General features: G+C 39.8%; 1 protein-coding gene across 1 annotated transcript in view; it reads right to left on the bottom strand.

Annotated features, from left to right (window-relative positions):
- The window catches only part of LOC135674387 (structural maintenance of chromosomes protein 1-like), a 35,764-nt gene that overhangs the window by 8,767 nt on the left and 4,334 nt on the right, over nucleotides 1-22,663 (bottom strand). The window contains exons 4-11 of the mRNA XM_065184189.1: nucleotides 21,295-21,528; nucleotides 20,920-21,158; nucleotides 8,136-8,402; nucleotides 7,701-7,971; nucleotides 5,112-5,236; nucleotides 4,021-4,130; nucleotides 3,832-3,939; nucleotides 3,609-3,748 (exon numbers count right to left, since the gene is read on the bottom strand). Of these exons, the coding sequence (XP_065040261.1) occupies nucleotides 3,609-3,748; nucleotides 3,832-3,939; nucleotides 4,021-4,130; nucleotides 5,112-5,236; nucleotides 7,701-7,971; nucleotides 8,136-8,402; nucleotides 20,920-21,158; nucleotides 21,295-21,528 (1,494 nt within the window). The remainder of the gene's footprint in view (nucleotides 1-3,608; nucleotides 3,749-3,831; nucleotides 3,940-4,020; nucleotides 4,131-5,111; nucleotides 5,237-7,700; nucleotides 7,972-8,135; nucleotides 8,403-20,919; nucleotides 21,159-21,294; nucleotides 21,529-22,663) is intronic.

Raw genomic sequence — 22,663 nt, 5'->3', positions numbered from 1 at the left:
AATTAGATTGGATAATTAAACCAAAAGAAAACTTTTAGAAAATTTAGATAAAATTATTTAAGGAATACCTTTAATTGAAAAACTTATAATTAAAGGTATTTGAATCATCATGAAAAAAAGTGCATGGTTAACTTAAACAAGCAATCAGGGGCTTTAGATATGAGAAGAGAAATAAATTTTGCTACTTTGTATGGCCATCTAATTGTTAATATTCACTTAAAGAAAAGATACATTCATTTGATTACTTATAAAAATAGTCACAATTATATTTAACTTTTTTTTCTCGCCAGAAAGGTAAATATTTATGTGGAAGGAATGTAAAGTTATATATGGTAAAGGATTGACGAATCTACATAAACTGATAGTATTAGATAAGTAAAAATGATGAAAGTGGAAAAAGATAGTAAACGAACCAGTAAAGCAAGATGATGGAGTTTTAAAGACAGTACTGTAAACTTTCAAAAACAGAATGGACAACGAGGAGGCTTGGAACTTGAACAAGGACATTATCAATACCATGTGGACTTTGAGTTACATGGTTGGAACAAACTAAAATACATGGACAATTCTTCACGCATTAAGACCTACACAAGCAGTCCAAGACATTCTCTTCCACTTATTCTTTCGACGTCCTCAGTGTAGGTTTCTCAAATGTTGCATCTGCAAACCTCCTTTGAACACAACACACCTTTTAGCTCCCAACTGGTGTCTCAATGTTGTTGAGTAGTCGAAACTTTGAGCCACTGACATTATCTTAATTTCTTAGTGACTGACTCTAGATTTGATGTGGGTATATCGAGTTGTGTTGAACTTTCCAAAAATTTGTAAATCTTCCAAAAGATGGGAAAAGAAAGTTTTTGCCTTTGCATTCAAGCCTCTCAAGGATATTATTTCAAAAGAGCACTAGTGAGTTAGCTAAAGCAAAGAGCATGAATGAGCCGATCAAAGCTTCACCAACCATATATCACAAAACTTGAAATTTTGAGTTCTTCAAAGATTTGACCATTCCTTTCCTTAGTCATATCCCTCCAAGTAGGTTTGTGTCACCTTTACTTTTCGTATCACACTGTTGGGAGATAAAGCAACCAAACTACCCTTCTTAGGTCCAATCACTAATAGTGAGGAGTTGATGGTTGTTGTATTCCACACACTTAGGAGGCGTACACTGCATCGGTGGCGTCGCATCGGTGACGTCGTACGCTGCATCGGTGACGTCGCTTCCTTTTCTTATCGCATCAGACGAGGAGAAGAACGCAGTCTTCTCCTCTTCTGCGACATTCGGTGAAGACGTCGAAGGTCGCAGACGTCTCCGGCCTTTGACGAAGAACGTGGAGAAGGCCGCAAGTGTCTCCGGCCTTCTGCGAAGAACGCGGCGAAGAAGAAGCCGAGCCGCCGCCTCTCTGTTACCTCCTAGATCGGGATCGTCGAGGGAGGGTGGCACCGGATCGGGAAGCATCGAGGCTCTCCCGATTCTACCTCTTCTTTGAGCGCCTTCTCCCACTTCTCCTTCGCCAACAACCAGGCTGATACTACTCAGTAGCGGGCGGCAAGGGTTGAAATCAACCGCTACCCACCTGTTTTGGGCCATAACGATCAAAATATTGACTGTTACCGCCAGATACAACCCTGTATCGTCCGATACGGGGCTAGATTAATGGTACCACCTAGTAGTGGGCGGTCCGCGTATCGGTCTATTGGCGGACTGGTACATATCGTCCGATACGAGCGGTATCATTCAAAATTAAAATCCTTGGTGCAAAGCTCCTTTGCAAATAACTAAAAGAAATGCGTTACTTGGTCTCGCCCATCCTCTTAAGGGCTGAAAAGAGCAAGTTTCCGTAACTTTGCCAGCCTCCTCAAGGTGCACTATTTACATTGAGTTGGTTACTTGACTTAATAGCCTCTTTGCCTCGGATTGTTAGAATTCAAGAAATGTTCCACTCAAAAGAGCAAAATTTCACCTCCAACAGAACAAATACTAGATAGATTTACTAATCCTCCAAGTAGTTTTGAGGATAGATTCTCTAGGTAGTTTTGCCCCTATGATACAACTGGTCATAATTTGCGTTAATTGGTTCAATCAAACCAACTAAAGCACCGATATCAACCTCTCCGCTACCCCTCGCGACTTCCCAAACCCTAACCCGACTCCCGCCGTCAACATTTTCTTTCTGCTGTCATTGCCTCTCTCCGCTATCGCTACTCTCTGCTATCGCTACTCTCCACCCTGCCTCTCTCCGTTGTCGTTACTCTTCGCTGCCACTGTAACTGCTCGCCATTGCCACTGTCGTTGCTCACCGCTACCGCTGCTCTCAGTCAGCAACCTCGATCTCTTCTCACACTCGACTTAGTATATTGTTAACACTAACAATATACTGTTAACATTATTTTTATTTATTAGATTAATAATATATTATTTCGATTTTAATATTGTTAACTTTATTTATTGGTTTGAATTTTGAGATTTTTATTAATGTGATATTGTGACTTTATACTTAAGATTTTCTTAATTTAATATCATATTTTTATTTAAATAATTATATTTATTAATTGTATTATATATTTTTATATTTTAACGTCTCGTTTCGCTCGGATGAGCACCTAGTGCCTTGGGCGTTTTGGAACCTTGGTGCCTTTTAGCGCCTAGCGCTTTTTAAATCACTGCGGCCTTTAGGCCATCCAAAAGGGGCAATCCACATCCAAACTGATGCATACTAGTTCGGTTGAAATGGAGAACCGTAATAAAAGGAATGTATAATAGTACAATCATTAGTGTTAAAACCATAAGAAGTGTATCTAGTAAGTTTCTTATTAATATAGGATTACATGAGGAATCAACTTTAAATTTTTACATTTTGACATTAATAATGGCCGAACTTACTAGTCATACATAAGATAGACTCCATGATATAAGTTTCTATCATGCTATAATTAACTAAAGATATTGCTTTGTACAGGGATGGAGCAAATAAAATCCATGTAGTCAGCTCCAAATTGCTGGGATATTATGGCTTGTTACAGCATACTTCAGAGGCATTCTTATTGACAAACCAAACTCTAATCTAAAAATGATTTAACTGGTAATGATTAACAAAATGAAGCTTGTCTAGAGACCGTTTCTATGCTAAGCTAAAATCCCAGGACGACTAAAACAAGTATGTTATGAATCCAGCTTAGGTCTTAATAAAAGGTGGGACAAGAAGAAAAATGGAGAACAGGAAATAGTACATGCAGCAGAAAGCTGTAACAGCACATGAATAGAAAAGGAAACAACCAGCACAAGTGTTCTTAGAAGCAAAATCCTGAAGGTATGCAACTGCAGTGTGTTGCAACAACAAGAAATACAGTTCACAATTTATAAATTAGCAAATCCACTAAATCAACATAAGATGAAACAGAGACCAGCTCAACAGTCAGCTAAACTAAAGCAATTCAACGAATATCTTAAGGTAGGAGAGCATGTCAATTGTCCTTGTAAAATACTTACTGTTATTCAATATCTTACCTTTTTGCAAAAAAAAAAAAAAAACTTAAGGCACTTCACCTCAGGCATTGTTTTAGTCCAGCATGTTATTTGAAGGATATATGTCTATTATTCACTATATTACCTCCTCAATTTTTGAATAGTGAATTTTCCTTTCAAGCCCTGTGATCTTTTCGGATGCTTCAGACTCTTTTATTTGTAACATTCTTAGCGATCCAAGACTTTCCATTTCTGATTCCAATTGATCTTTCCTTTTCTTAAGGGCTGCATAATAAAATAATATTCAGTAGGAGTAAAGTAAAACAAAATCAAAACAAGTGATACAAAGAGAGAATGTATATGTATACCTTCAATTGCACTGTCATCCCACTTATTTGACTTGGCTTCCATTCCACCACTTAACCCACCAGTCATTGTACCAGATTTTGTCAGGAGAATTCCATCAACGGTAACCACTAGATAGGATCATATGACAATCAAGAGGTCACATAATACAAGGTAAATAGGATAAAAATCAATTGTTAAGAGACATTTACCCTTGTACCTCTCTCCGCTCCAGCTTAAAATTTTAGCTTCATCAAGGTTATCACATACAAGAGTATTCGCCACAGCGTATATGATGGCTTTCTCCAAGGATCGATCAAATGTGAAAATGTTAAGAAAAAAGAAAAGGAAAAGAGGCCACAATGATCAATAGAAACTATAGTTCAATTAAACATTTGTACAACATAATACTCTTAGCTTACATGCATAGTATGAAATAAATTAAACCATGTGATTGGCGAATCATTATAATGCAACAATAAATTTTATGAATATCATCAGAATCAGACATAACAGAAGAGCTTCAAAAATGAAAAGCAAGATACATGGTAATGTGTCAGCCCTTCTTTCAACCATTGATCAAAATATTAAAAAGAAAATGTATTAAATGCAAACACACAATGAAGTGGAGAGCATAAAGAAATATTATGACTGATCCTTTGTCAAAGACAAATCTAGTAATCAACAGTCAACACTGATGCCAGAATAGCATGCTCAGAACCTCCGATAATTTACAGAATAAACAAGATATAAAAGAACAGAAGAGAAAATTTAAATAGATATGTGGCAGCCAACAAAAGATAGAGACGGGAAACATAGTAATGAAACTTATGAAGTTGCACCAATTAAGAGAAGGTGAATTTATTCGTTTCACATATGAAGGGAAAACAAAATAAGAAACAGAAGGCATGATGAAAGATGTCAAATTCCACAGCCCAAAAAAAAGAAATGACTATACTTGCATAATTCACATCATTAAAAAATTAAATAGAAATTGCAGAACTAGAAACAGGCTTTAATAATATTGATGGCAAATAAGCAAGACCACTGAAAAGATGTAAGAAATATTAATAGCCATGTTGTTAACAAAACTTCCAAGCATATACAGCTTGTTATGCCATAAATAAACCATATTTTTTCATCACTAGCTTACAATATGTAAAATCTAATGAGGCAAACTAAAATAGCAAAGGTATTATATAAAAAGAATGCTCTACCTGCACAAGAATGAAACTATAAGTTTTCATGTCTATTTGCTATTTAAGAAAAACTTTCAATTCACAACATCCAATAAAAAGGATATTGTATCACGTCAAAGACCAGCTGTGCCGTCCCACCTAAAGTACGTAATTTCTCGATAACTGGCTTGACACGAATTGACTGCAAGGGGATGAATGTCTGGGGAGGAAGCCGTTGTTCCTTCAAATACTAGAAAGCAAAAGATCTTATCATGAATTTTAAATTGTATTAACACTTAACAGTAATTTAAACTGTAATGAATTATAGATTCAACACAGAGCTGTAATTACAAAAACAATTGTCGTAATGGTAGAACCAGTTGCTCTATGATAACATAAAAGATATCAAAGCTAAAAATCAATTATCATTAACAAGAAGTATCCCATTAATAATATATAACTCCATAAAAATGGATAGTTTTACTATTCCCATAAGTTAGACAGTGCAGAAAAGTTAACAAATTAAACATACCAACTTGTCCAAAATTGTTACTTTGGTTCCACAAAAAGCATAACCTAAACCAACTTATTGCATGATTTATGTGCTATATAACAATATTTTTCCTCCTCCCTCCACATTATGCAATGAAGAAACATTTCATGGCCTTAATCTGTCCCCTTGCTGTATTTACTTCTCATTAAATCTCAAATGGCGACCACCGTGAGCAGTGTGAATGGATCTCCTCGTTTGTCATTTTTCGCCTGCTGCCATAGCAGTGATGTACGGAGAGAAATGTCAGCCAAACTGGCTGCTCGTTAATTTCTGCACAATGTCCCTCTCAATGTCCCTTTTTCTTCGTGCACGACGGAGTTCTGTCATTGATTGCCATGTTTGACTGATCACCTGAATCTCTTTGACCCATGGCTGGCAATGGGCTGTCCAATGGGGCAACCGTGTCGGCATATAAGTGGTGCGGGGTGAGATGTTGGCCAATTGGCTGCTCGTTGATCCCTACTTGATCAAATTATGTCCCTCTCGATGTCTCGATTTACTATTATCATGTACGACAGTGTTTTGTCGTTGATTGCCTTGTTTGATTGGCCACTGGAGTCTCTTTGAGTCATGGTTGGCTACATGCTATCTGATGGGGCAACCGTCTTGACATATGAGTGGTGCAAGGTAAGATGTTGGCCAATTGGCTCCTTGTTGATCCTCGCTTGATCGAATTACGCCCCTCTCGATGTCCCATTTTAATTTCATCATGCACAATGGTGTTCTGTCTAGTGTGTGTTTGTTGTACCGATGAGTATCGCCCGATACGGGCAATACATACCGGTATGCTGACCGTCCACTACCAAGAGGTATCGGTCACTTAATCATGTATCAAGCGATACGGGGTTTGTACTAGGCAGTAACGATTAAAATCCGACCGTTACCAACCTGTACCGGTCGATACGCTCGAATTTTGATCGTTACCGATCAAGGGCTGAGATTGCCCTATTTCAAACGATCAATTTGACTGTTTTAAGCTTAGAAAAGGGTTTTTAAACCCTTTCCTCCCCCCTCTACCAACTCATTTCACTCTCTCAATCTCTTAAACTCTCTCAAGCTCTTTTTCACTCACATCTCTCTTATTATCATATTTTTACTTTCCTAAACTCAACAAAGCTATGATTTGTGGATTGGATCAAATTTAGGAGACTAATTTGGGAGGACTAAGAGGAAGAACACTCTAATCAATATGTATTCTCTTTCTAGATTTTTATTGATTTATGAGATGATTAAGCCTATTCTGTATGATATATAACTTAATGTCTAATATATTGTTTGATATGTTATGGATGGTAGAATAGTGTTAATTAAGGAGTAATTAAGGTCTTTGATGTTCTGATTAGTGTGTTTAATATTAATTTTTTTGAAATTAGACACTTAATAGATCAAATCTTTATATTTCATAAATATTAAGGATAGCTACCGAGTTCCGATGTTTATTTTGGTGGTAGAAGAACGTATAAACAAGTTGCTTTCGTTTATTACCTAATTTGTTGAAATCATAAAGTTTTGACACATAGTCTAGCATCTCAACTCGTATCTTTGGAGAAGATTCAAAGTTAATATATAAAATTTTGGTGATCCTTGCATCAAACAAATATTTTATATATAAAATTTGTTGAACATGGTTTCAAACCCTCAACCGAAGGTAAGTAAATCAGGTACATGTCAGATTAGTCTTTCAGGTTTTAAAAATTTTATTAGATTAAATTTCAAACTCTCAACCTAAGGAAAGTGAATTAGGTACACTAGTACCACCAACTACCACCATGACTGCAGTGTTTTAGGTGTAAATTTGTAGCATGAGGTTTCGAACACTCAACCTAATGTAGTGAGTCAGGTATACCACCCACTAGTGTTTTACATGTAGGTATGCATCTTCATATTGGTATATAAATTACATTAATAGAAAAAGAATAAGATAAAGATTTTAAAGTTGGCTTTCATACTTAAGTAGATCATCACTAAGATGGCCATGGAGAAGAAAATAGTTTAAGTTCATCATAGGACAAATAGAAATTGTAATCTCTACAAATGAACAAAACCATCCTGCCATTTAGTAAAATCAATTGTCTGTAAAGAAATATATTTACCATCATATCGGTTAACATGAAGGATATCTTTGCAATTTAATATAAAGCTAACCTCTCGAAGGCTTTACCTTAATGCATTCTTTTCCTGTATTCTCATCTTCAACCACCACAGCATCCATAAATTTACCCATAGCAACAGTAACAGCAAGGTTATATTTCTTCTGTGATGGCCTGCAAAGTTCAGTCATGCGACCATGAACTCCTGGAAAAAGTCTTTTGAGACTCTGAACTGTTTCAGAGAGCCGAGCATCTCGTTCACTTTCGTGTTTATCAGCTTTTAGTTCTCGTAATTGTAGATCTACTTCATCAAGTTTCTGTTTTAGACTCTGATACTTTGTCCTGAGGACCACAAAGAGAACGGAAAATAGTATAAAGTGAATTATGACATTATAAGCAGGTTGCCCAGAAAAAAGAGATTCACATATTTAAGCTAATTCTTAAATTCCCCCTTGAGATAATAACACGCAAAAATTTAGAACTTTGAACACAGAATATCAACTGACCCCGAACTTTGACGATCTTTTGAAATCTTATGCAAATCCTTCTTAACCCTGTCGAGCTCTTTCTTATAATCTGCAACTGAATCCAATATCTGCTTCAATCTCTTTCGTGATTCATCCTCCTGAGTTGACAACTCCTTTTCTCGACTAAGCAATTGTTGAAAATTTTCTTCCAAATTCTGTTGAACCTCTATGTCCGCATGTAGTTGCCTATCCTGAACCTCTTTCTCATCCCTTAACTTAGCAGTTTTCATTCCAGCTTCCTCCTTACTGAATGATTAAGCATCAAATATCTTATAGACTATTGATGATAAATTTGTAGAATGATATAAGCCAAGCATATCAAGTGAAAATCAGCGCATAAATCATTTTTCATATAGACAACATGACTAAAAACAAAAATTCAGTGAGTTGATTATTCTTAAAATCAATTGCTCACAATTGGAATGATGACCTTGTTATCTACCAAAGAATGGTTTTAGACACACAGAAAGAAACCTATAAATTAGAATACACTTCAGGGAGAAATATGGTTCTGGAAATGCTTATCTTGTAAGTATAAATTGAAATAAGTTTCTTCCATTAAACACTTTTTTCTAGATTTGATGACTACAAAAATCACGGTTGCATAACCAACACATGATTGCATTCTCAAGTTTTTCAGCTTATTTACATGATGGGACAGCAACATAAAACAGCAATGCATTATTTTGATCTAACATATTATATTAGAATTATTTGCACTTGGACAGAAGGTTAAGAAGAATTTTGAATTAGGAAACAATTAAGCCAACAAGTCAACCCCCTCCATTTGACTTTATCAGACAAAAGTTACATATAACTGGACCACAAATAAACAGATAATACACACTAATTCCCAAAAGGGCACAAACTGATGCCAATCCTCATAAATTAATTAATTTTTAGTAACAGTTACTTGTTGAACTGCTTCAGAATTACAAATATAAAAGTTCATGATACGTTATGAAACTGATGCCAATCCTCATAAATTAATTATTTTTAGTAACAGTTATTTGTTGAGCTGCTTCAGAAATTCAAATATAAAAGTTCATGATACATTATGACTATATATCAAGTACAGCAGTATCATGCCAACCGGTGGTAACAGTCCAATTGATACATACCGATATGTCATGGAACATTGCAGCCAAGGTGTTTGTCGCTTGTCCATGATGGTTTTCGGTTCTTGTTTTCTAATATTTTCTTCATGTTTTCGTTGTTTTCTTTGGGGCAGCTTGTGCGGGCAGAAAACACTATAGTCAGTCCCATTTTTGTTTATTGTCATTGTTTTTGTTTCCTATTTTCATCATGTAAAACTTGGAAACGTTTCTAGCTGTGCGGCACCACATGAAAAGAAAAGTGGCCCAAAATTACTCCGTTCTCACATGCCACAGTGTCACGGACAAAGTTCTAAACCGGATGTTTAATGTAATACTTATGTATGTCCATGTCTTTCTGTTTGTTCATGCTTTGCATAACATGTAGAGGAACGGTCGAAGGCTTCATAGCCCCATTTTAGTTGGGTTAGGTAGCCTTCTTAGGCTTGTAAATAAAGGTTGTGTCATATGGACACTTGTGAGAGATACTCGATCTGTAGTGGACCATTTTGACCCTTTATTGGACAACCGTTCAGAGCTCGTAAAGTTTGTTTGTAATTTGCAAAGTCTATGAAGTGTTTTCGGACATGTTTGCTTGTGGATCCCGAATAAGACACTTTCTCTAACCTGTTTTCTCTTTTGTAGGTCCTAAGGGACCATGAGAGGTTTCGGGGAGGCCGACCTTTGCGGACGGACACGCAAGGGTGCCGCACGACTTAGACAAAACCAGCTAAGTCCGTGACAGATAGTATCAAAGCGGGACAAGCACTCATAAAAACACTTGGCATGCAAATGTGGGGGACCTAGTGGGGCTGCGTTGAGGGCAATCAGCACACGCGCGACCGTTTGGGGGAAAACGAGCATGGAGATGTAGGGAAAAGGAGTCGCTCGGAGGAGCGGGCATCTGAGATTGGCATTCAGAGGAATGGTCAACCCTTCGCGCAAGAGGCACCATGAGAATAAGCAAGCTTGGAAGAATGCATAGCGCACAAAGGTTGGAATGGCTGAGTTCGAGCTACGGCTCGACGTTGACAACTACACTTGATAGTGCTCAAGGGAAGCGAGGCGCTTGGCAAAGGATGAGACCATGCAAGGTGGAATGAGTTACTCAGCGATCGAAAGAGTTGTGCAAAGCTCACAGAGGTGAGGGGAATTGTTAACCCGAAGAATTCGATACTCATGCAAGGGCTTGTATGCGGTCGATGGAATGTTCACGGCCATCCCAAGGCGACCGAAACTTGGCATCATTGAGCATTAGAACTTTCTCTTCGACATGAGAAGGATACGTCTGTAGGAGGCTGAAGTGTGCAGCGAGTTCAGCATGTTGCTAGGCCTTGAGTGGTGCAGCAAGGGCTGTATTGACGTGGAGTCGCAATCTAGCAAGTGCGTTTGCAGGAGGCAGAATAATGCACGGTTTGTTCAGCAAATCAGAATAGTCCAAGGGGATGGTGGTCTCCGAAACTTTCAGAGAGAAAGAAGCGAAGAGAGATGTTGCTCCAACGGGACAGATATCAAGGAGGGATAGGTCCCGATTCTCCAGAGGGAGAATCATGTGCAACAGACCACACATGTTGAGGAGGAGTACCTCAAAAACAACAACTCAACGAAGCTCAATGGACCGAGCGAGCGGTGAGGAGTCATCGCATGATCTCGCTTGAGAGAATGCATTAGTGGATGCATTGCGAGATCAAGTGGGGGAGCGACCCAAAGCAACACAAATGAAGGCACACTTGGAGTCGATATGGAGATCAAACTCAAGGGAGGGGTGACCCGTGGAATGGTGGGCGCGAGGGCCACCATCAACTCAATGCAAAAACGAGGAGCGGAGCAACTTGGGTGTAACTTGGCGAAGTACCCAAGCCGCATGAAGTGAGCCGGCATAGAAGATGAAACATGGAGCGGAGGCGCAGAGCTTTCCTTGGACAGAGGTCAAAGACATGAACTTTTGCAGAGGCAAGAGCAGGATCATGTTGTTTCATGGGTCCTTCATTCTAATGGAACGGACTCATCTTGCATGGTGCCAAAGATGAAGGGAGCGTCTGGGCACATGCACCTTATCTCGGAGAAGCATTTGATAGAGGAACTAAGGCACCTCAACTTGCGGAGGCGAAGTTGGGTTCAAAAGGCCTTGGCATAGGGCAAGAGGATGCGGAGGCGAATACTCTTAAAGAATATGCCACAATGTTGTCATTCAAGTTGCCATGAAGGAAGCGGTGCGCAGCGGAGATTGTGCTGGTAGGGGTAAAGGCCCAGGATCCAGACAATGGTGCACTAATCACAGCGAAGTCGGTGGACTTCGGGAGCTACTAGGCGATGGACTGTCCTAGAGCAGTGCTTCATCTAGGTGTGACCCAAGAGTGGGTGGATGAAGATCGATTGCCAAAGGAGCGAACAAAATCGAAGGTAGAAGAGACCCTGCAATGTATTGGCAAAGGCCACACATGGAGGGATCACAATTCGAGTTCATCCCATAAGGATCAGAATGCAATAGAGATGTCACCAGGAGGCGACATGGTGCAGCGGATCGTGGTGGAACAGTTCGTGGCAATGCGATATACACGATATAGTCCCGTGAGGGACTATATCATACAGAGGTATGATCGGGAGCTACTGGGAGCTCCACTTCGGTGAACAACACGACAGCAAGAAGGGCTATGGATTCAATGAGTGAAGGCCATGGTACCGCAGAGGCATTGAATCTTGCATCGGATGAAAGCCTTGGTCATCAGCATATGGGGGCTGTGTACCACCGAGGGAAAAGTTCGAATGTAAATACCAGTGAGTCCCATGAGAGGGACTTGATCATGCAGATGTATGATCGAAGAAGCTGGAGAGTTGGACTGCTCCAGAGCCCATATTCGCTTAAGGTCGAGTAAGCGAACGTGATGACAAAGGCCAAGGAAGCTAAGTTAAATAGAATCGGTGCAAACCCTACAACGTGATGACAAAGGCCATGTATGGGAGTTGCAGTTTGTCTTTCCATCGACCAAAGGGAGCTGCTTAGATAACACAGAGGTGTTGAAGCAGAGAGTCGAAAGGGACGAGGAAGCGACGACGAGTCCAAAGGGACTTAGCTACCCAAAATCAAGCATCAGTTAGAATGAAGATGGACTCGGAGGAGTGCCATAGAGACATATCTACTGATCGTGAAGAAAAGAGATGCAGATGCGAGACGACGGATAGTAGGGCCATGGGCATGACAACGCCATGGTACCGCAGAGGCGGGACTTCCATTAAAGTCATTGATCCCTTGCTCTCATGGAGGGAGAGCGGTTGGTCGTGAAAGGGGCCAAGGAGGTGGAGCATGCAGAGGCAAACTCCAAGTACCAAGACAAGGCTGAAGGGCAGAGGCCAAGGAACTTCGTAAGACCGGTATCAACGAGCTTCTCATCAAGATAGCCGAAAGTGAAGGACTTCGAGTCATGCAAGAGTGCACGACTAAGGAATGAAGCAGGCAGTACGCGGTGTTGTACCTTTGCTACTCAGTGGAGTAGGCAACCGGGTTGATGGAGAAGACAGTACAATCCCAGAGGCGACCAAAACTATTAGAGACTTACTCCAAGTTGGGGTGAAAACTTTATGCATTTCAGAAGTTCGATAGCATTGAGAAGGTGAATCACAATAGCTAACTTAATGCAAGGAGTGCAAACACTTCGAGTGCTTCAGAAGTGTGAGCAAAGAGTAAGCGAAGGTCAGTAACCAGCTCGATGCATGGAGTACAACCCTTGAGGAGGCAGGCGAAGTCAAGTAACCATTGCCTTCTCACCGAGTACCCCAATTCTCTTATCTATCCAGCAGAGGAGCTCTGCACTGGTTCAAAGACCCTTCGAAGATATTAGAAGACAATAATTGTCAAATCCTCACCAATGGTGATCAGTGCTAGTGAGAGTATATTATCTGCTTCATTTCTCAACAGAATGCCAATCGAAAGCGGAAGTGATGTGAATCTACTTGGAAGTGACAACTAAGTGAAAGAAGAATCGATAAACAAATTTTGTGGAGGAAGGACCCAAAACTTCAGAAGTTTGTGAGGCGATGCTCGTTAAAGCTCCAACAATCATCCACCCAGTTCAAGCAACATGAGGGATTTGAGAGACTGGCGCATAGTAAGGATGGATCTTTTCCTTCATCTGGAGGATCCGCAGGAACTAACATGGATCAATACAACTCAGCCAACCCCACACTAGAGTCAAAGTCATTGGCGAGTTGAAGCAGCATGACGGATCAAAAGTTCGACTACTCAAAAACAATAGCGGAGAGTAGTTGGGAGTCAAGAGGCGCATTGCTGCTGGAGCAGAAGATTGAAGACTCAGCAAAGGCGAGGAGTTGCAGTGTCGGCAAAGGCTTCGACGAGGATGTCGAAGGAATAAGTGGGGGAGAATGTCACGGACAAAGTTCTAAACAGGATGTTTAATGTAATACTTATGTATGTCCGTGTCTTTCTGTTTGTTCATGCTTTGCACAGCATGTAGAGGAACGATTGAAGGCTTCACAGCTCCATTTTAGTTGGGTTTGGTGGCCTTCTTAAGCTTGTAAATAAAGGTTGTGTAATGTGGACACTTGTGAGAGATACTCGGTCTGTAGTGGACCATTTTGACCCTTTGTTATACAACCGTTCAGAGCTTGTAAAGTCTATTTGTAATTTGCATTATCTATGAAGTGTTTTCGAAAATGTTTGCTTGTGGATCCTGAGTGATGCGCTTTCTCTAACTCGTTTTCTCTTTTGTAGGTCCTAAGGGACCATGGGAGGTTTCGGGGAGACTGACCTTTGCGGACGGACACGCAAGGGTGCCGCACGATTTAGGCAAAACCAACTAAGTCCGTGACAACAGGCTGATTTCTGACTGACGACCTAGTGATGCAAAACGTCAACCATCTCGGTACCTTAGAACCCCCCAAGTGGCATCGAAACGAATGGGACTTTGGGTAAGTGTCTAAGGGCTGATGCAACGTCCTTAGTGTGCCCACTTTCTATTCAACGAAAGTACCATATGAGCAATGGGTCTACATTTACCTTCGGAGCCCCCCTTGTGTGGGCTCGTTCAGCCCGTTTTTCGAGACCCTTTTGAGCCTAACAAATGCTGGTTGTTTTGGATCCCGATTATCTTGCCCTTTTCTTGCGCAACAATAGTAAATTACCCGCACATTCGCCTTTCTAACCTTTTCTTCATTGTGCAGGTCCTTTGTAGATTGCACGAGGTTAAGATCTAGGCTGACCCTTGCGAATGCATATCTCTTGGGTGGTTAAGGTCGCGACAAGGTGGTATCAAAGCGAGTAAAGCAAATATTGAATTGCCATGGCAAGGTAGGGTGACAAAACCAGCACCACTGTACATGATGGGCAATAACAATGCGTGACCGTTTCAGAGAAACGGACGAGCACTCGTGTGGGCTCTAGCAAAGCCACTCAAGTGGAGCATGGCATTTGCAGCGATAGGCTCACAGTGCAAGAGTTCTCTTACGCAAAAGAGGCAAGAGTTGAAGAGATACCTAAACGAGAAAAAGGCACCAAAGAAAGAGTGGCCAAGTTGCAGTTGCAGCTTGACCTTGTCAACCAAAAATTGACGAATCTCTACGGAAGTGAGGAGCTTCTTGAGATGATAGAGTCCGTGCAAACAGGTTGGAATCCCGACTGGATTAGCTAGAGGTTCGAGTCGAAAGGTTGATGGATGACATGTGAGAGTTTGTGCAATACTTACAAGGGCAAGTAAGGGACTTGATGGCTCAAGTGTCGGTACTGATACAAGTTACGCATGCGAGCGGAGAAATGTCTCGCGACCATCTCTTATCGAGATTAAGGGCTCCATAACTGCAAAGCTACTAGGGTGCTTGAGATGCCATGAGTTAGAAATCTTTCTCTTCAATTTGGAACAATGCTTCAGAGCGACACAACCCAAATTAGAAGATTCCAAGGTGTCGTTAGCTATGATATATCTTGTTGGTGATGCAAAACTATGGTGGCGCACACGGTGGGAAGATATGCAACAAAGTTATTGTAACATCGACACTTGTAAAGCCTTGAAGAGGGAATTACAAACTCAGCTCATGCCAGAGAACACATAGTTTGTTGCTCCGACAGGACATGGATCCAGAGGGAACGTCCCGAAGTTTGACATATGTCTTTTGTGGGGTGGAAAGCATCAAATGTTAGAATGCTCGCAACAAAAAGAGGCGTTTAATGCCCTTACAACTTCTTTCTAACCAGAGAAGGGCAGAGCGAAGGCAAAAATCTTCTAGCTCGAACAAGTCTCATTCAAGTAGTGACGAATCATCGTCAAGACCTCGCATGGGAGCTAAGCGTTTGTTGAACGCATTGCAAGGTGAAGTTCGAGAGAAGCCTAAGCAGAGGCTAAAGAAGAATACTAACTCTTCAAGCTCAAGTTTGTCAGAGTTGAGCAGTGACGAAGGATCGACACAACGATCTCACATTGGGGTAGTACAATTGTTGAATGCACTACATTGATGTCAAGTGGGGAGCGGTCTAAGGCAATGCCAAAAGAGGCAAAGGCACAAGATAACCTATTAATGTTCGTAGGCATCAAGTTGAATGGGTAGGCGACTCACGCATTGGTGGACATAGGAGCCACACACAATTACATAGCAGATGAAGAAGCTAACCGGCTCGTATTGAAGCTAGCAAAAAGTCCGAGCCAAATGAGTACGGTCAATTTGGAGACGAAGCCTATGTCCGAATTGACAAAGGGAGTCGACATTAAGATTGGAGCGGGAGACGATTTCCAATTTGTTCTTGGGGTGGAGTTTCTGCAAGAGGCAAAAGCAGCACCCATGTCGCTCTTAAACTCTCTTTCTGATGGACGGTGACTCTATCCATTGTGACACTTTCGAAGAGAGCTTTGAAAGACACATATATACTTTTGGCTATACAAGTGATGAAAGAATCGAGGCGAGAAGACCTAAATAATCCCACAACAATGCAATTGGAGTCAAAAGGCATTAGCACGGGGCAAGTATGCCACGCTTGACGAATATGCCACAGTATTCTTTCATCACTTGAAGAATATGCCAGCATGCCAAGATCTCAGTTGCCAAAGCCCTTTCCATGAAGGCACAAGGTGGAATGACAATTCAAATTCAATGGAGTCGAAAATCCAATCAACAATCCACTTTAGGCATCATTTCCGGAGTGGAAGAATCCTCGAGACCTCTCAAACATGTTGTTGGATGACGGACCGATCCAGAGTTTATCTTCGCTAATAGGTAACCCAATACTTTTGAGGGACAAGACCGAACGAGCGATCATCAATGTCATGCAGATGGTCAAAGAATCAGAGTCAAAAAGTTACAGTCTGATTGGCGGAAGATCATAAGGGAAGTGCTTCCTAAGTCACAGGATGTGCAGAAGTAGTAGATCATGAGAGGCAAAGCATTGTGACGACCTCGAGTCCAAGAGGGACTCAACTACCCAAAAAGAACTTGGTCGAGAAAGTGTCACACTGAAGACCTTGAACATCATGAGATAAGGCATGGTACTATAGTGGCGGGTCTTCCGAGTGCTAACCAAACTTGTGCTCCAGGAGGGAGAGCACATTTCTAATCGCAACTAGGACATGGACAATCCCAAAGGCGCGACCAAAGTTATCACCTAAGCGCTTTATAAGGGGGAAACCTGGCTCAGGTTCAAGCAACACTTCTCATACTCTAAAAGTGTGATGGCAAAGAGTAAGCGAAGTCAAGTAACTAGCACGGAGCAAGGAGTACGAACCGAGGAATTTGGGTGAAGCCATTCCATGTAACCTAATTCTCCTCACCTATGTAGTGGAGCTCTACATAATTGAAAGTCCCTTCAAATAGAGGATGTGAGGGATAAACATTGTGGGAGAAAGCCACAAACTCTTCAAGTTTAGCGATATGGTGCTCGTGAAAGTCCAACCAACAACAGTCAAGCTTTTGCGAGGTAATACCTCCAAGGGGCTTGAATGCAAGCATGAATACTCTTCTTTTGCTGACCAAAAGATCCGAAGAGCACAGCATGAAGTGTTCCAACTCAACCAATTTCCCCAACTAAACTAGCTCAACGACAAGTTCCAGCAAAATGGATGGATCAAAGTCAACGACTCAAAAGAAGCTGAGACGTACATGGTCGTTGTGGACAATCAATCTTCAGCATACAAGAAGGCTTCGATGAGGGCATAGAAGGAATAAGTGGGGGAGAATATCATGGAACAGTGCAAACAAGGTGTTTGTCGCTTGTCCATGATGATTTTTTATTCTTGTTTTCTATTGTTTTCTTTGTGTTTCGATGTTTTCTTTAGGGCAACTTGTACGAGGTAGAAACACTATAGTCAACCCTATTTTTATTTGCTGTTAGTGTTTTTGTTTCCTATTTTCATCATGGAAAACTCGAAAATCTTTTTGGCTATGCGACACCACATTGAGGCAAAAATGACCCCAAACTACACCGTTCTCGCATGCCACGAGCTGATTTTTAGCTAACGGCCTAATGGTGCAAATCGTCAACCATCTCAGAACCTTTGAACCCCCCAAGTGACACCGAGGCGAATGGAGCTTTGGGTAGGTGTTTGACGGGTGATGCAACGTCTTTAGTGTGCTCACTTTCTGTTCGACGAGAGCATTAGGTGAACATTAGGCCTGCATCTACCTCCAGAATCCCCTTTGTGTGTGCTTATTCAACCCATTTTTGGGACCCTTTTGAGCTTAATAAACACTGGGTGATTTGTGTTGCTTTGGATCCTGATTATCTTGCCCTTTTCATATGCGACGATGGTAAATTACCCAATCTACCTTCAGAATCCCCTTTGTGTGTGCTTGTTCAGCATGTTATTGGGACCCTTTCGAGCCTAATAAACACTGGATGATTTGTGTTGTTTTGGATACTGATTATCTTGCCCTTTTCATATGCGACGACAGCAAATTACCCACACGTTCATCTTTCTAACTTTTTCTTTGTTGTGCAAGTCCTTTGTGGATTGCACGAGGTTAAGGCCTAGGCTGACCCTTGCGAACGCATATCTCTTTGATAATGTATAATTTAGGCAATCCCAACTAAGGTCATGACAGATTGGAATAGATGTACCATATGTACATACACTAATACGTACCAATTTCTTTAAAATGCTAAAAATAGTCAAACATTCATTAAAAAAAACTTTTTAAGATTTTTATCCTATTTTAATGGTAATTTTATTGTCTTTAATTAAGAATAAAATGCATATGAGGCATAAATAAATGCATAAGCTTGTGAATAACCCTAGATACCTCGAATTTAGGCCTAATCAAGTTTAATCTTTGTAAATATACATTAATACGCCTCTAATTATATGAAATGATAAATAAAACATAAAAAAGAAGCTAAATACATTCAAATTGGATACAAATTCCATTAGATTCCGAGTTTAAATCCTCTTTTATCCAAACCAATAGCTTGATTATCACTAATCGCCAATTAGGAACTTCCAATCACAAGCAAGAGTGTGAGAAAGAGAGAGAATGAGGGTGGAAATGAGAGAGTGAATAAGAACGAGAGTAGGAATGATAAAATATATGAAAGTGAGTGAGAATGAGAGAAAGGAAGAAAGGAGGGATTTAAAAGCTCCAAAAGAGGCCTCAATGGTTGAATTGACCATTGGGGTTTTACCTGATTTGGGTCGGTATCAGTCAAATTCTGACTAATGTCAACCTGTATAACCGATATGGGTGTTTTTAAAAGCGCTACGCGCCAAGGTCCCAAGACGCCCAAGGCGCTCGCCTAAGAGCCTACCCGAGCGAACAAGGCGCCCTAGAACATTAAAATATAAAATATATAATACAATTGATAAATATGATTATATAAATAACAATACAACATTAAGTTGAATTGTTTTATGAATTTTCTGAATTACTTTGTACACTTGTCATTAATCTTGAAACCCTAATAACAATTCTAAATAAATAGATATTAACAGTGCTAAATAGGAACTAATAATAATTCTAAATAGTGATTAATAGTGCTAAATAAGGATTAGTAATTCTAAATAGGAATTAGTTCTAAATAGATCAACAATTCTAAGGATTGATAACGGTTTTAGTTTATTATATGGTAACAATAATTTTAATATCAGTTATGGATTAACAATCCACTGTTAACAGTATTTGGTCCATTGTTAAGAGTAGTTATAATAGTAGAGGGGGAGAAAAGGAGTCACCAATGGTGGAACATGGGAAGGGAGAGGGCAACGATGATGGAGAAGACTGCGAATGGTGGCAGCGATGACGAATGAAGCTATGGACAATAGCGTCAAGGATGAAGGAAGCTTCGGATGTGTTTGTCGGTGGCGAAGGAAGCTACAGTCCTATCCCTCAACGACGAAAGAATCTACACACGAATGCAATAGTGACAGAGGGAACTGCGCACGAAAGCTACAACAGCGGGAGCTTCAGACCTATCCATCGACGACAGAGGAAGCGTCGAACCTGTGTGTCAGTGGCGAAGTCAACGGTTGTGCACAAAGGCAGCGGCAGAACTAGAGGTGAGTCAGGGCAGCAAAGTACTTAGGGTTTATGGGTCGGGGGGTTTACTATTACTATTTATTGTGCTTAGTTAGTTCGATTGAACCAAGTTACTGTTCAACCAAACCAAAGTTGACTATCTGGTTCGATTACTCACCTTGAATCTGGCACTCACCTGAGGCACTCAATGCTTCGGCTTCGGTAAGCGCCCAAGCGGCACTTCACTAAAGCACGTCGCCCGACAACTATGCGAGGTGCTCGAGCCTCACCTTGCCTAAGCACATAAGCGAGCGCCTTTTTAAAACACTGGCTGATACAATAAGAGTTTCAACGGTATCAACCGATACATCACCCATATTAACCGATACTTGACCCTTTTCATGTGTCTCGCCCAAAATAGGCTAGTCCACATACCAATTAGCTGGCGGATCGATGTATACCACCTGTTTCAAACGATACATCAAACGACTATATATCCTAATTAGTAATTACTTGTCAAGTCAAAATAAAAATGGCTGACCTAGCTTATTTAGCCGGTTCATACCCCTCTCCTTGAGTAAAGGGTAGGGTGTTTATTGCTACAGGTGAAAATATTCCCTGCCACATGTAGGCTTTACCAGTTATAGATGCTTGCTTCCTAACCCTTGGGAGCTTTGGCTATCTTCTCTGTGCTCCATGCTTTACATAGGTATAAATGGATATTATACCCGACTGTAAACTAGGGTGACATGTATAATGCCTCAAATATCTTATGCCCCCATTTCCATTATTAAAAAAGAGAAGAATATTCAGAACAAGGCCTTTTATCTGAATGTTGCCCAGACATGGTATTTTTGGGCTTTGATTGGATTTATATTTACTCATTATAACGAACCTTTTTGATGAATATGCAAGACATCTAAATGATATGCATCTAAAAGTGCATGAATCTCTGAAATCATAGACAAGCAGAATTTATGACCCACATGAACAGGGATAAATTTCATGATGTGGTTAGTGAACACCAAGAAGCTGTAAGCTTATTGGGGCACTCTTGATGTATACAGAAGTCTTATTCTTTCTTAAGTACATATTACTTGACCTCAGAGAAAAATGAAACTAAAGCAGATGCTGCACACATTAATCATGTGCTGAAATTAATAATTAAGGAACACGATAATCATATGCCAAAATGAGTGATTGAAGTTAAAGGGATGACTTACATTCTATGATATTCACTTAGTTGATCATCTGCTAGTTCAAGTTTGCCAACACCATGTTTAGCTTGCTCATTCAGCTCATGAATAGCTTCAGTGACATCTTGTAGATCCTTTTGTAGCTTTCCTATTTCTTCAGCATGCTTCCTTTGGTCTTTTTTCTTTTTCTCCAACTCTTTTATGCTGCTTTTAATTTTTGAATTAATGCGAGATTTTTCTTCTTTTAGTTTAAGAAGCTCTGGTTGCTGGGAGAAAAAAAGAAATGTAGAAGTAAACTCTCTACAGATTGTGCTTCAAAATGTTAGTGAACAGGTTATTGAGAAGGAAAATTTATTTTTTTCAGCCAATATATGATCAGAAGCATGTCGTAGTAGGAGTTACCTTCTTATCAAGCTCAAGTTTTATCTTTGCAATCTTCTTTTCACGAATTGTCAACTCTTTCAAATAGCCAGCTTGTTCTTTCTTTTTCATCTCTGCTTCAGAGTCGAATTCCTTTTGTAAAGAGAGAACTTCCTCAAGTTTTTTCTTTTCACTATCAAGTTCACCATTGAGTTTTTCAATATCATTTTCAATATTGAAAAGTTGCCATAAAAAATGCTCCTTCTTCAGAGATTTCTGCATGAATATAGTAATATAAACACAACAATAGCATAAGTTACCTTATACTCTATGATCATATTAAGAAGAGGGCCAAACAAAGAGTTCAGTACTTCAATTACACACTACATGATAACATATCTGGTTGCCCAATTGTCATTGGCAAATTTACTGTCAAAAATGAGTATAAATCTTGCAAGCTTGAGAAAAGATTGTATAGAGGCCTCCAACAGTCACCGGAAATTAATAGTGGCACTATATACCCATCTATTCGATGGAATCTGTCCTTTAGTTTCTTTATTCGATTCACCATTCTTTCCTTCAACGGAATAACATACCGAGGTGGAAGGCAACAGAATTGTTGTGGATTGTCAGGTAAAATGTGAAGCAATGTTGACCAAGTCAATGTGACTAAGTAAAGAAGATACGTAGTGCATGCAGTGAACTTGTGGAGTGCACTCAAATGTTACTGGACAGTTCAATAATAGAAAGATATGAACTTACTCCACTCTCAAGAGGTTTAAAATTGTTGATTGCTTTTGCAGTGATAGTACTTTGGTAATTCATTTGTTTACGTGTGTGATTTCTTTTAAATAATCTGTGTACTTTTTTCTCAAACTTCATTTATTCGTCAATGTTGCATAAGAATATTTTAATAAAAATATGTGGTATACATGAATTTTAACTAGTAGGGAGAGGATAGGGGATGCATGTGAATAGTAAGGAACGGTAGACTTGACATGACGATTTCCATATATTATGATACTTAGGAACATAGACTCATCTTATGAAAAAATACTGAAGTTAAATTCCATAAATAAAAAGCAAAATTACCCATATAATAAAGTGATCACCTTCATATCCAATGGGAAAGTGTATTAAGAAATTTCATAAATCAAAGTGAATTTGACTAATGTAGCAGTTTTCTTTTGATTGTTTAGATAAATTGCATGAATGTTTACATGACTCTACATGAAAATACAGAACAAGACAACATGAAATTGTCTAAACAAAAAAAGAAAATTCTTATGCATTAATAGATACATGCTGATTTTTGAGATATTCATGGTAAGTAATGTAGTATCATAACATGCATTTGTTACTCTATCATAACCAAAAAAAAAAAATTCTTATGCATTAATAGATACATGCT

The sequence above is a fragment of the Musa acuminata genome, chromosome BXJ1-5 (genome assembly GCF_036884655.1).
Source record: "Musa acuminata AAA Group cultivar baxijiao chromosome BXJ1-5, Cavendish_Baxijiao_AAA, whole genome shotgun sequence".
NCBI lineage: Eukaryota > Viridiplantae > Streptophyta > Magnoliopsida > Zingiberales > Musaceae > Musa > Musa acuminata.
Note: the sequence above shows the minus strand (reverse complement) of the source record. Positions and strands in the feature narration are given on the sequence as shown.